The sequence below is a fragment of the Zonotrichia albicollis genome, chromosome 5, assembly GCF_047830755.1.
Source record: "Zonotrichia albicollis isolate bZonAlb1 chromosome 5, bZonAlb1.hap1, whole genome shotgun sequence".
NCBI classification, from domain to species: Eukaryota; Metazoa; Chordata; class Aves; order Passeriformes; family Passerellidae; genus Zonotrichia; species Zonotrichia albicollis.
Window position 1 is genome coordinate 41537154 of NC_133823.1, and position 15222 is coordinate 41552375.

The 15222-nt window shown below is 35.7% G+C and overlaps 1 protein-coding gene across 9 annotated transcripts in view; it reads left to right on the plus strand.

The window, feature by feature from the left end:
- The window catches only part of SGCZ (sarcoglycan zeta), a 391625-nt gene that overhangs the window by 315093 nt on the left and 61310 nt on the right, over positions 1–15222 (plus strand). For all 9 annotated transcript variants that reach the window (XM_074541471.1, XM_074541468.1, XM_074541469.1 and 6 more), the window contains one exon: positions 13364–13451. In XM_074541471.1, the coding sequence (XP_074397572.1) occupies positions 13364–13451 (88 nt within the window). The remainder of the gene's footprint in view (positions 1–13363; positions 13452–15222) is intronic.

A 15222-nucleotide genomic window follows, 5' to 3' on the forward strand; every position in this document is an offset into this window, starting at 1 on the left:
GGGACAGTTTGTCTTGTAAAGGATGTGCTGCAATTTAGCACAAAAGTCATTGCAATTCATTATTTAAAATTTATTTTTAAACAAAATTGGCTTTTTTAGATTCTATAAGGACTTAACTATACATGTCAACCCTGTATGGAAGCAAGGAATTATGACTGGGGTAATTAATACTGTAATTAATTGTTTTTATCTTAAGGGAAGCTGGAATTTTTCAAATAAGTTCTTGTTGGTCTCTTCAACTTTAAATACTTACTGTCTGAAACTGATTTAAATTCTTAATGAATGTGACAACGAATGCATGGTCACATTCTGCAGAAGTTCTGATGTACTTTCTCTCATTTGGCCATAAATCATTTGGATAGAAATTGTATAAATATTGGAAGACTATAACACAGTTGCACATTAGGTCCTTTGGCAGAGAAATATGTCTCTATGCTCAAACGTTGTTTAAGAAGTCTCTGCTCTTTCCCACTCCTAGCTGGTCAGCCCTGTCCACTACTACAGAACTTCCCTCTTACCTCTATCAGTTCAATGATTTTAGTTGTCTCAGTTGAGCTGTAGTTTTAAATTGTTTTAATAAACAATCTAAAATCTATTTTTTGCTATTGTCTGTTTACATTCTTACAAATGAACTGGTAAGCCAGTTCATTTGAGTGATAGGATTGATACATTTTTTTTAGCCAAGAAGGGAAAAACAAAACTGTATCCTGAGAGAAGGTAAACCACTTATTTCTTTCATTATTCTTACTTGGTCTGGAAGAATCTGAAAATCCAGGTTTACATTGTTGAAAGCACTACAAGGAGATGTTCAGTATCTGTTTTTAACTATGTTTAAACTTCTGAGGACTTTTCCAATCTTCATTATCATCTCTGTAGCACTTTTATTATCTCTTTAAATATATGTTGTCCTTAAAATTCTGAAGAATGGTCATTTTCATCAGTAATCTTTGTTAAAAGTAGTCACTAAGCCACTTCCCTACACAAAATATTCTATTAAAGTCTGTTACAGGCAAGTTTATGTCTTAGGAAGCTTGGTAAAAATAGCTCTAAAAATATAGATCAGCTGATAGTCTTGTTTGCTTGTTTTAGTGCTAAAAAGAAGTTAACAAAATTAAACCTGATTATATGAAAAACTAGTAAATTATTTGCGTTGCCACTTAGAATCAAATAGGAAGACATATTGATTTAATTACAATACTAAGAGTAGGAATTTTGTAAGTTTTAATATTTATTAAAATGTTAATTAGTAGACTGAACAATATCTTAGTTCAATATAAACTAAGTTCTTATGACAAATTTTCTTAATTTTATTTGAATTGCAAGACTGAGTTTAAGGGTAAAATATTTAAGGTCACAGTGGTTTTAAGTGTGTATAAAGCTCTAGAATCCTAGAAGGCCTGAAAAAATTCAGGGAAGGAAAAAAATTTGTTAGGGTCTTCAAGAATTTCTTTTAAAAGTGTACTGTTAATTTCTTTTAAAATTTATTATAAAAATGTTGTATATACAGTTTTAGAGTAGATTTGGACTTTGACATAGTTTTCATATATTTAAACACTTTGACAGTTCTAAACCAAAGGCTTTATGCTTTACAGGAATCATTCTATGAGATGTACTAACCAAGTTTAAATTTTGTTCATTACCTTTGTTCAAAAATCAGAGCTGAAAATACAAACGAGAACTGTTTGCACTGTCTCTTAGGATAAATGTGGGGAAAAACAAATTAGCATCTCAAGGTTCACTGAAAATAACTAAGGCACACTGGAAATATTTTACAGAGTAAAATAAATTTATAAATTTATAGAATAATATTATAAGATTATAATGGAAAGTTAAATATAATGGTTTATACTGATGATTAGTATAAAATTTTGATACACAATCACCTGGAACTGTTTGATCTCTTTATATTTAGGACAGCTTGACTAGCTGACTGAAGTACAACATAAAATATTAAAACTACTGTTGTGCCAACAATGAAGAAAAAAAAAGCAGAAAGCATTCTCAATTTTTTGGTATGCTGTGTGCACAGCTTTGTGTATGCAGAAGCATGAAAAATACTCAAACACTAATGCAAGCCAGAATGACATCTTTCTGGCAGTTTACCACTGTTACTGAGGAAATATAACAATTTCTATGTTCTCATATTGCTCAGTGATCTTGAATTTAAAAGGAATTCAGTGTTTGGGACTCTATTTATTCATTCTGCAGGTTGCAGAAGTGGTCCAGGTCCATGGCATTTCTCATGTTTTTTCAGTCTAAATGTTATCTGTGAAAAAGTGCAGTCGAGAAGCTCTATTTGATGTAGACTTTGTAAGTAGAGAGATGTTTTTCTCAGTATTTTAAAATCTGCAGTGAAAAGTGTTTGGTGTGGAAAAAATTACCCAGTTACTGAAACAGAAATACATTCTGAATAGCTACAGAGTTGAAATGAAAGTCAGATTGTTAATTATATCCTTTGAAAAAGATCTGTGTTACTAAAAGGTGGCAATTATCTCAATAGTAAAGTTGACAATAGTGCAGTTCCCACTGGGAAATAATATGCTTCCCTGAAGGAGCATATGCCAAATCCTTCCCTGAACCACAATCCGTTCAAAACGATTTTATTTCCTCAATTTTGACCTTCAGAACAGGTCCAGTGACTTGTTTTAGTCTGTGATTGGCAAATCTCAAGGCAAATTTCCTAACAGAAAGGCCATTTATTGAACCAGCAAGATTTGTCCTACAATAAATGTGGGGATGAGTATCTCCTTTCCAAAGAGAACAAGTTTTAGAGGAGACATGAAACAAATTCTGAGCTCACATATTGGCCAACTTTGTGTCATTCTAATGTCAAAGCTTCTTATCAAATATTTTACAAGGTTAAAGAATACTGAATGGCAAAACCTGAGATAATACTTTTCAAGGTCGCATTCTAGATGTTGATGTGTAAGGATTAAGGGTGAATGCATGATATGTAGGAGATTCTTGTTGGTTTTAATCTTAAAATACTCTCTTCTACTTGTTGTTTTCAAGATAATGTAGCATTTTCTATTGATTGTTCATACCCTATAGTGATAGAAAATGCATACTTTGTTAAAAAATAAGCAGTCAAATTAAGATCTTGTTGCGGGCCTGTCTGGAGGATTGGAAAGCAAAGACTGTTCAGATTTACTTATTAGCTGTTTGTATACTATTCAAAACTTGAAGATGCTGTACCATCCAAAGGTATGAAACATCTTCATTCCTTTTTATGTCAGCAATGTTTGTTAACAGAGAATTTTATGGTTGTCTTTCAATATGAGAAAATCACACTCTCCTCCCTAAGGTGAGAAGTTGCCAGCAGACATCATTTTCCCAGGGAAATTCAGAGCAGCCTTAACCATAGAATCAGGAATGGTGTGTAGTAAAGAAAGGAGGAGGAAAAGAGTTTTTATAGTCCATTATCACCTAGGGAAGCTTAATAATCAAGAAGAGAAAATGACAAGAAATCATGAGACAAATGCTTTCTTATGAAAAGATAGGAGACATTGGGAATGCAAGTACCGGTGGTCCTGAAAAGAACACTGTGACTGTCTGCAGGGAGTATGGAAAGGTGTAAGTAAGGGTTCCATCATTAAAACAGCTAAAAATTAGCTTTTGTTCTTTTACAGCCAGGCCACGTGGAAAGCTACCTGACTCTTCTAGCTGGACAGTCAAAATTGAATTTTCTCAATGATACCACAGAAGTTGCTTTCATGAAAGAAATTGCTGCACAGACAAGTTTGGACTGAATTTCTTTCTTAGGAGCTGGTAGAACAGATGCTGAGACCTTTGCAATAATGCTGAAGATTTCAGTCCTGGCATGTACAAGGTCATCTAGTTCCAACCCCTATGCCATGGGCAGGGGCACCTTCCATTAGATCAGGTTGCTCAAAGCCTCATTCAGTCTGGCCTTGGCCACTTCCAGGGCTGGGATATCCACAACTTCTCTGGGCAACCTGTACCAGTACTTCTCCACTCACAGGAAAGTATTTCTTCCTACTATGTAATCTAAAATTACTTTCTCTCAGTTTGAAGCCACTCCCCTTTATTCTGTCACTACATACTCCTGTAAGAAATCCCTCTCTCTCTTTCTTGTAGGCTCATTTTGTGTACTGGAAGGCCACTATTAGGTAACCCCAAAGTCACCTCTTCTCTAGGATGAACACCAAATTTTTTAACCTTTCCTCATAGGAAAGGTGCTTCATCTCTCTTGTCATCTAGGTGGCCCTTCTCTGGACTCATTCCAGCAGCTCCATGTCCTTCGTGTGTTGGGGACTCCAGAGTTGGATGCAAAGTTCCTTCCAGGTTGGGTCTCACCAGAGCAGAGGGGCAGAATCCCCTCCCTCCCCTCCTGCCCACGGGGGTCTGGATGCAGCCAGGACACCTTTGGCTCTCTGGGCTGTGAGTGCCCATGGCTGGGTCATGTCCAGCCTCTCACAGCACCCTCAAGTCCCTCTCAGTAGGGCTGCTCTGGATCTGTTCATCCCCAGGCTGTGTTGATACCTGGAGGTCACACAGACCCAGGTGCAGCACCTTGCACTTGGGTGTGTTAAATTGTGTGAGATTCCCATGGGCCCTCTTTTCAAGCATGTTCAGGTCCCTCTGGATGGCATCCCATCCTCTAGATGTGTCAACCACACCACTCAGCTTGGGGTCATCTGCAAATTTGCCGAGGCTGCACTCAACCACTTTGTCATTGGTGAAGACATTAAAACAGTGTTTGTCCCAATGCAGACCCCGAAATGATACAACATATACTGATATCCCTCAGCAGCTGTTCGTCACCAGCCTTTGGATGTGATCATCCAACAAATTCCTTATCCACTCAAGAGTCTACCTATCAAATCCTTCTTTCTCCAATTTAGAAAGAAAGATGTTTTGAGGGACCATGTCAAAGGCTTTACAGATTTACAGATAAATGACATTTGTGGCCCTTCCCTTGTCACTCTTGACCCTTGTAATCACTCCATCAGATAAGGCCACTATTACAGCAACTTGACGAGGGTTCCTCAGGGTGAGAGAGATGGACGAGAATCTTGGTTCATGATCAGAAGGCTGGATTTATTAATATATGATATATAATACATTATCACTATAGTAATAAGAATAGAGAGGGAATTTGCAGAAGCTGCCAAGCTAAGAATAGCATAGGAAAGAATGAATAACAAAGTTCTGTGTCCAGGGAATCTGTCCCCGAGCTTGCTCCTGTGATTGGCCCCCAGTTGTAAACATGGAGCATGAGCCAATCACAGGTGCACCTGCTACACTTCACAGCAGCCGATAACAATTGTTTACATTCTTCTTCTGGGGCCTCAGCTTCCCAGAAGGGATAATCCTAAAAAAAAGGATTTATGAAAAAATGTCTGTGACAGGCCACAAGTTTGGTCAAGCAGAACTTTCCCTTGAAAAAGCTGTGCTGGTTGTATCTCAACACCTCCCTATTTTCCATGAGCCTTAGCACAGCTTCTAGGAAATCTGTTCCATGATCTTCCCAGGCACAGATGTGAGTCTGACAGGTCAGTAGTTCCCAGGGTCCTAATTTCTACCCTTTTAAAATTAGGTACATTTCCCTTTTTACAGTCACCTGTGACTTTACCTGACTGCCTTGACTTTTTGAATACCATTGAGAGTGGTTTGGCAACTACATAAGCCAGTTCCCTCAGGACTTCTCAGCCTTCTCCTCATCCATTGTTAGCAGTTTTCCATGTTCTTTATTAGGGGGAGTTACACCTTCTTTGACCTTCCTCTGGTTAGAAAATCAGTGAATTATCTGTAATTCCTGTAATTGCCATTCTTACTCATTCCTTTTGATGCCTTGACCAAAGCCTTGTTGTATCTTATGCTAATTGTCCACCTAATTGATAGTTCTTGTCTAAACGAAGTGCAATAATGCAGCCTGAAAGCACCTAACAATTGTAGCGGGTGTGTGCAGAGGAAGGCCCAGTAAAGTGACAATAATAATTTCCCCTCTGTTCACTAAGGGTTTCAAAGTTCATTTGAGATGTGTTTGCTTCTGGTTATTTAACACAGGAGCAGTAGAAATAACTAGCAATGCAGAAAGCTTTGCCGAGGTAATTGGGATCCAGCAGTGAGTGATTGTGCTTGAAGGAAGGCTTATCAGGAAATATAAAGAAAATATACTATTGTAGAAACTAAGAGAGCTACATGAAGAAACAAAAAATACAGTTAACTTCTCTGATTTTTTCTTTTAAAGCTGATGTTAATACTAGTGCTATCATTTAGTCATATAAGTTGCCACCTTTAGAATAATTCTATAAAATAATAGGTTTAATATTCACCTAAAAAACCAATTCTAACTAAAGATTTAATGACTCATCTTGCCATTTTTGTCTTACAATTTTATTTAATATATTTATTTTAATGTGCATTAAAGACTTCCTAATACTTTCTGTTTAACAGCAAGTCTTTCTTTTCTGCTTTGAGCTATAAGCTTCATTCCAGATTTCTGCTACAATTTATGTATTTCTAAAATTTTTCTCTGTTTCCTAAACTTTCTTTAGAATTTGTTTATTCTTCTTCAGCTTTAGAATTTGAAAAGATCTGTCAAAGAAATCCTAGTGAAATAAAAACTGCTGATGGAAATATTATTTTCATGTAGTCCTTTGCTCTATGTCTGCAAGGCACTACAAAAGAGGAACCCAGAACCTATTGATTTGCTGAAGAGTTCATATTTTTCAGAACTTTTGTTTCAGATTTTCCATAGAAATGGATAAATATAATGAAAAAAACTTATTTTGACTATTTCTTTCAATTTTATCAATTTTTCCATTTATTGCCACGTAAAAATTATGTATAATTCTTGACAGATCAAGTGAACAGGTGTTGACACACTTTCCTCATAAGCATCTCAGAAACAAGAAATCTCATAAATTATTTAAAAATATCCAGGTTATCAGATCACTCACTACAGCATATTGAGAGGGTTTTGGTGATTTTTCTTTCTCTTCTCTCAGCTACTTAATCTAAAATAATTAGAGAAATTCTCACTCAATAAGCCGTGTTGGGAAATAGCTTTCAAAAGCATGAATATACTTTGATTTATATAGATTTTCATGTGATAGCTTCATCCTCTTCCTGCTGTCAATTGTTGCTATATTTCATGTTGTAGCGCTTTAAGTTAAAACAGCATGGGAAAGACAGTCCTGTTTCACTCTGATGGTATAGTGTGGTCAATACTTGCATACATACAAGAACTGAGAGACTGCTTTCCAAGGCTGAAAACAGAGTAACAAATTGTTGGTGACCATTTAGCTAACTTAAATGACAAAAATCCTTTCAATAAGTTATGCACCCACACCACAAGAACTTTGGCAGGTTTGAAAGGAGTGAAGTACAGTGATTCCACCCTTAATGTTTTTGTTTCAGATTTTGGGACTTATATTGGTTTTCTACATTTGTGTCCATTAAGGTTTTGGGGGGCTTTGCAGTTCAGTGATATATAGTTTTACTTCTTGTGTCACAAGTTTAATGACTAAGCCATGAGCTTTGGGCATTTAACAAGCTTCCTCCAAGTACATATGTAGTGCTGCTTTATTTTTTAGTTGAGATGTTTATACCTAAATCCCATTTTAAATTTTATTTGATGTTTAAATCAATTCCATGAAAGCCATGTCTTTTGTCTGCTATTTAAATTTCTACTTCTGTTTTATAAGTATGTTTTTTTATGCTTGATTGGATTCTTCCATAATAAAAATGTCATGGTACATTATACAAGGAAGTAAAACAAGTAGGTTATTTCTATCTGGAGGTTATAGCTGTGATCACTGTTCATGTGGCTTCTTGGAACTCTGTGTATAATTCTTGTTGGGTACATCTATGTTACTTTGGTAGGTTTAGCTGAGTTTGAGCTGAGATTTGGTGTGTCAGGAATTGATTTGGTATGTCAGTCAATATCTGTGATTGCCTTTAGCATATGACATGGCTGATATGGACACAGAGCAAAGGCTGGGAATCAAGAGAACATCCTTTGATGAAAAAGAAATATCTAGAAAGCATGTTTCTTGAAACATTATCAATAACCTCAACTATCAGCTGGATTGTTTAATTTGTTTGTTTCAAACTATTTGCTTGTGCTTTTCCAAACCTCCTTGGTGTTTAAATCTCATGTGAAGAAATGCAGGCTTTTAATAACATTTGGTCAAAATTTTAAGATATCTGGAATGTTTCCTTAAAGCAGAAGTCCAAATGTGTTTACTGAAAATTTTCAATCAGATTTGTGATTTTAAGTGTAATTAGTAGCAATTAAATTGGGATTTTCATGTTTGAAGGGACAATTAGACAGGAAGAACACTAAACTGTCATGTGAAACTTTGTTTTGGGAAAGCAGGAATTTAAAAAATATCTATATTTTCTATGAAGAAGAAAAAAAGTATCTAATTAAATTGGACCAGAAGTCATGTTAACTCTTCAGCTCAGAATTGCCCAGGAATAACTCGGGCAATAGCTTTTATTCATTTCTCCCTATTTGAAAAACACTTGTGTTGGGGTCCCTGCTGTCCTGACACCTTGGGAAAATTCTTGGGAATTTTTTGAGAATGTTCTTGGAAATACTGAATATTGGTAAATATTGGTATAGTGGAATATTGGAAATATTCTTGGAAAAAATATCACAGGACTATTCTGATGAAAAAGTTTTCTTTAGTTTGTGTTTTAACAGTTCCAAACTTGTACAAACTTCCAACAGTTTTAATGGAGCCTTCAATTTTTTACCTACTCAAGAACTCAGCAATTGCTTTAATTTTTTGGTATTTTTCTTTCATATCTTTCCTAATGCATTTTTTTTCATGTTTGTTTAGGGCTAGTAATAACCTTAATGGTAGAAAGTCTGTCTCTGAGACTCCAAGCCCTACAAATTTGTGGTTTTTTAGATCTCCCATCTCTTCCCATTTGCAAGGAATGTAGCTAAAACATGCTGATGCTCTGGTTCTGGACCATGGATAAACTCTACAGAATGTTTCTTCCATCTTCTCACATCTTCTTTGCTCTACTTTCTACCCTTCTTGACTGACACTGTGTCGTTCATACCCTTCTTCTAAACTTTTGCACTGAATTCCTCCAAGATATTCTTCACACTTGTCATCTGTCATTTGCCTTAACTGCAGTTGCCCCTGTAGTTATTGCACATCTACTTATCTGTCCTTTGCCTCCCTTGGTCTGCTGCACTGACCAGAGCACTCAGTACTTTCTATTTCTTTCAGTTCTCATTTTGTTCCTATGGAGTGGTCAAATAACTCATACATGTTTCATTCTTCTGTTGGGGTCACTGACCAGGTGCGGACAATCAGCTTGTTCAGTGGCACCTACAGCATGATCTCTAAAGCAACAGACAAAATGTGGTGCTCTGCAGCAGTGAGGAAACATATTCTCTGTATTTCTTAAAATCTGATGATGGTGAGTTTCTCAGCAAACCAAAGTTTAATACTGATTTCTTCTTTCTGTAAAGGTGCCTTGGTAATGCAATGGTCATTCTGAGTGTTTCAGGGCATGTTTGAGAACTGTCCTGTAAAGAAAGGCTCTGCCATAATTATTTTGGCTGCCCATACTGGGGGTAGGTTCAAATAAAAGAATATATAGCATTATATCCTCTTACAAACTGCCAGCAGATATTGTGGCAGATCTCATCCTACCTGCTTATTACATTAATTTTTACATCTGTGTGACACCAGGTAGAAGTCCAGAGACCTGAAGTATTACACTTGCCTAAGCACAGAAATCAAATCATGAAAGAGCCACTGCTTGCACTATAACAATGTAGACATATCAGTGCTGTTCCTGAGTGTCAAAGTTGCTGGTATTGTCATAATTATCTGTGTTCTGAGCATAATTTGGGAATATATTTAATTATACAGTGTACCATCTTACCTAAAGTAAACCAATGTTTTATTAAACTCACTGGAATTAAATTTCTCCAATTAAAATGTTTCTAATTTAAAAGGTTCATTTTGGAAAAACTCTTCAAATCTGAGCTAATTAGCTGGGATTGCCTTTTAGAATACTGTATAAAATTTTTCCAAAATATGTTTAAAATAATTGAACCAGCTGTCTAAAATTTAAAAAAGAGTTTTTCTATGATTGCTCATGCAAAAATGGTAAAATGATTTTATAAATTATTTTAATCTATCAGTCTTTCATATACCTACAATTATATGCTCATCTAATTGTAAAACCAAAAGTGGATATTTATTGCTGAACTGTGATTCTTACTCAAAAAAACCCCAAACTAAACAAACACAAACAATTAAAAACCAAGCCCTTTTTCCTCAAATGTTTCATTGTATTTAGAACTGGATTAAAATTTCAGAAAGCTTTCTGAAAATATCCCCTAAATTAATTAGATTGTTTTTACTTTTATGAATCCTAGCTGTAAACCTGTTTCAGATAATAAGTAACTATTGTAACATTTTAACCTGATTTACCTTTAATCTTGAAGTTGTAGTGCTTTGGGGCTTATAGAGGAGAGACAAGTAGCACAAATGAACCAGAAGGGTTCAGTTCAGGTGGGGCTGGACTGAAATGGGTCCCTCCAGGGACATTTGGTAGGGTCAGTAAGGGCTGGTAGAGCCCTCATGGCCCTGACAGTATCCTTCTGTAATATTTTAGTTATTAGCATTATTAAAGCTCTACATAATTGTAAGAATGTTCTTACATTGTTGGGTTTTGTTATCTGCAGTATAATTTTTGAATTGGCATCACAAATCATTGTAACCTGAAGTTTGCATCAAGAGAGTAACAGGTCTGGTCATGGAGAGAAAAAAATTATCCAGTGTTTTTATGCTTTATATATGTTTGTATTCCTATGAGTAATATTCATTGCACTTTATACTCATCTTACAAATCAATAATTCCACTTACTTCAGCTAAGACTTCTCTGAATGTCTAGCTCCTCTGAGCAGATTATTTGTGAATTCCTTGAACCTCCGTCTTTAGGCACTTCCTGCATAAAATAAAGTGCAGGTAAACAATGTGGATGAAATGCTGGACTTCTTAAATTCATAGGAGTTTTGCCACTGCATTTTCTTTGGTCCAATATTTAAGATTGCTGCTCTGTATTTATCATCAGAAAATGAGGAATATAGATTTAAGTTAACTTCTTCAGCCCTCTTTTTTTCTCTTATATAAGACAAGAAAAGTAGAGGAAAGAAGGCTGGCTCATCTAATTTTTCATTATCCTGTATTTTGAAATTTGATATCCAATATTCTTTTTTGAAAACTAGAACCTGGGAGGCAGATTTTAGCCTGAGGTTTGTGTTAAGTGTTTTTCTATGGCGAGAGGAGAGAAACCTTCAGATCTGACTGTGATCAGTCTTTGTGAGCAGAAGTTTCCAAACATTTGCTGAACAGGCAAAAATAGGCATAGCTGTATCCTCCCTTGCTAAGGATAAGGTTATTCTAACTGAGAAGACTTTTAACCAAAAAGTGACTAAACAAAAGTGGAAAGGGCTCCTTAAAAGTGTTTGGCCTTGCTGATGCCTATTAGGACAACTGCTTTTCCCAGAGCAGCAGTTGCCTGGACTAATGATTTTCAAAAGACCATAAGAAAAGTGGAAATCAAGTGGTGAGAAAAAGGTCCTTAACAGCTGCTTTTGTTGCCAGAAGCTCCCTTGATTGCATCACATGTTCATCTCAAACTAGTAAAATTGTACCCAATGTCTCACTGATAATTATATCTTTTTATCTGGAAAAATGGGCAAGCCAAACAGTCTCTTTCATCTGCCAGAATCTGTGAAGCAGAGGTAATTGGCAGGATGTTGGAGAGGTCATAGCATAGTCCAGTGAGAGATTAAATACACCTGAACTCCTTGAAATTATCTCAGAATTATTTCAGGCTTCCCAGGAAACTGATTATCATTTAAAGTTAATGATCATAGTGAAAGATCATGGGAAGAATGTTTCTTGTACAAGAAAACTCTGGATACAAAGGAAAGGTCTGTAAAGCACAGAAAATTTTAGAGAAATTATGCATCATTCAGGTAAAAATAAATCCTTATATATGTCTCCTTATGTAATTTCCTTCTTATTAAAAAAACTTTCAAGAACAGCAAGAACCAATATATTAAGAGACACACATAACAAGGTCTCTTTAATCTTACATGCTTAATCCAGGGATAACCAATAATGGATGCCCAGGGAAGAATCTAAGAATATAACAAGTATATAATAAATTTCCCAAATCTCTTCCTAGCCTTTAGTCATTCCTACCTAAGGCACATCCCCAGCTGTTTGTCTTCCTGCTGTTGGGTACACATAGGTAAGCATGCTGAGTGCTAGCAAACTGCCAGGAGCATTGCAGAACCCATGGTCTCTCTGCAAGCTTCAGGGAATGAGCTCTGTGCTATCAGGTGATTTCAGGAAGAAAAGTGCTTTTCTGCAGCAGCAGCGACAATCCTATTTTTTTTTCCTTCTCTCATGCTCTCACCCCACTCGAGTGAGAGCATGATTGGTGAGCTTGCACTTTTTTTTAGGCTGTTTCTTTTAGCTCTCTGTTGAAGCTCTGCTCCTTTCCTGCACATCTGCACTTCCCTTAAAGGAGTGCATGTGGCTCCTCGTTCTTCTAGAAGCAAAATCCCATTCTTTTTGGGATTGTTTATGCTGGCTTTGAACACAAATGTTTGTATATGCAAACATTTTTCAAAAGCTCAAACCTAGCTGTATGCTGAGAGCCAGATAGTAATCCTGCCAAGTGACTTTAAAAATGCTAAAACTGTGGTTAGCATAAAGTGTTTGTCTCCCTGCTGTATCAGTTTGATCCCTAATAGTACCAGTAAAGTACTAATGGCAGTGGATCAGGGCTCTCTGCTACAAGATCTCACCTTCCAGTGCTATCATTGTTTTCTTTGAGAGTAACAATTCTCTTTATCTTCATCTCTTGTCTTTACATCTGTGTTTGCAAGGTTTTAGAAAGTGCAATGCAAATATTATAGATTGTGCAGATTAATGGAATAATACAATATAGTGTTAGTTAGGTAGTTAGAAAAGTATAGGTTAACCATACATGGGAAAGGCTAGTGGAACAGGTTGGCATTATGGTTTTTGGAATTTGGAACTTTGTAATATTAACAGGAAATTAAAACCCAAATTTGAGTGTTCGGGCATGCAAAGAAATCAAGTTGAAGTCTGATTTCTGAAGCAGGGATTGTATGCACAAGGATTTCAAGTTTAAAGTAGAACTCTTGGTATTCTTTAATATAAAAATTTGACTTGTAAAATATTTGATGAAATTATCAAAAAGGACTGTTATGCTTGACACAACTTCCCTCTCAGCATGCATGTTAATACTAAGTTCTAACTTAATTTTACCTCAATTTTTTGTTCTCTCATTTATTGTCTCATACATGTTTCCCAGGATAGTCCACTGGTCTTACAGTCTGACAGAAATGTAACAGTGAACGCAAGAAATCACATGGGACAGTTAACTGGACAACTGACAGTAGGTGAGTGTTCTTTATTGACTGTTATGTTTATCAATTTAGCTTTATTAATAGGTTTCATTTGTTATCATCACATATAAAATATTACTAAAAAGTCAGGAAAAAGAATCACATCACCATGCTCAAAAACCATTGCATACAATGGATCATAAGAGCATGATTCAGCATTAGCTCAAGAAGAAAAACTAGAAATGCCTCAAAACAGCCAAAATGAAAAAAGCCTAATGAAAAATTATTATTTTTGAGACCATTGTAACAAAACAAACTGAAAATGCTTCATCAAAATATGTTTCAACAACATTTTCAGCAGGAAAATAACCACAATTTTCTTACACTTTCTGTCAGTCTTCCATTACCTCAGTGGCAATTGATTTGGCCCTGTCACTTTGTGTAGAGCATTTGTATCAGCACATATTCAAAGTGGTTGGAGTTACAGAATGTTAAAAACCAGAAAAAACCCCCCAAAAACCAAACTGCTTTCCTAGTCTCTACAAACATTAAATGAAAAGGTAACATATTTCCAACCATTCATTAAAACTGATATTTTACAAAGCATAAAATATAGCAGTTCCAAATGAAATGGATGGTAAAGAATCCTCTACTAATCTTGTTCACTTACCATGTATTTCCCCCCGTTTTATGAAATTTATTGTTATACTTTGTTTTTAGTATGAATCATACTTCTTGTGTTAATAAATATGAAGTAATATTTTATTATATTTTTTGAACTAGAGGAGTACTGATATTAATTTATTTTTAAGAATATTGGCCAGAAGAATCACTGAAAGATTATTTACTAGTTCTGGGAATGGGATAAAAAATATAACAACATACATTCATAAGACCTTAATATATCAAATTCAAGGAGACACCGCTTAGACTTTATTTGTTTTCATTTTTTTCATTTTACTTCTGGATTAAGATGTGTTTTATTCATTGTTTTTTCCTCATGTGCTGAGGTTATGCCCACAAATAATTTTAATTTACACTCTAGTTGTAATCTGTGCTAAGTTTTCATAGTGACTGAAGACAGTGGCTTCTAGTTGTAAAAATCTTTTCCAAGTGCACGCAGTGACACACCATCTGCACTGATTTCCCTGAGCATCCACATCGAATGAGCGTGCAAAGGTAACCAGACTTGCTAGCAGGTACAGATGAGGAAAATTAAGGTAACACCTGTTCTGGCCATATTGTGCTTGCCCAGTGCAATTACAAAATGCAGTTCTCTATCATCTTAACTCTATTGTAAAACCTCTATGGTTTTACAATAGAGTTAAGATGATAGAGAACTGCATTTTGTAATGGTATGGTAACTCTATTGTTAAAACCTCTTCAGGTGGTAACTGCAAAAAGGTGAGTTGTCCACGGCAGACATTCACATTGGCTGAAATAGATACAATATTTTTATCACTGACACTATTCTGGCTGCGTGAATCCAGCACTGAAAATGTGTGTGAGTGTATTGAGGCTGACCTACTTAAAGGCATCACACTAGAGGTTAATATTCTAAAAACATGGATTCCTGAAAAAAACCCTATGTTTTTATGTTACCGTCATTAGGGTGAACTCTTTAAGCTTCTTGGTGTGCAGCTGCTGCCGTCCGTAGAGACTAGAAGCTTGTTAAATTTTAATATTGTATTTACATTACTTCTTAATCTATCTTCCTCTTTGTTTCATATATGACCTTTGCCATTTCTTATATCAGTATAAAAATATTTTTCTGGGTTTTTTTGTGAATCCCTGGTACAGTATTGGATGCATGTTAAAATACTCC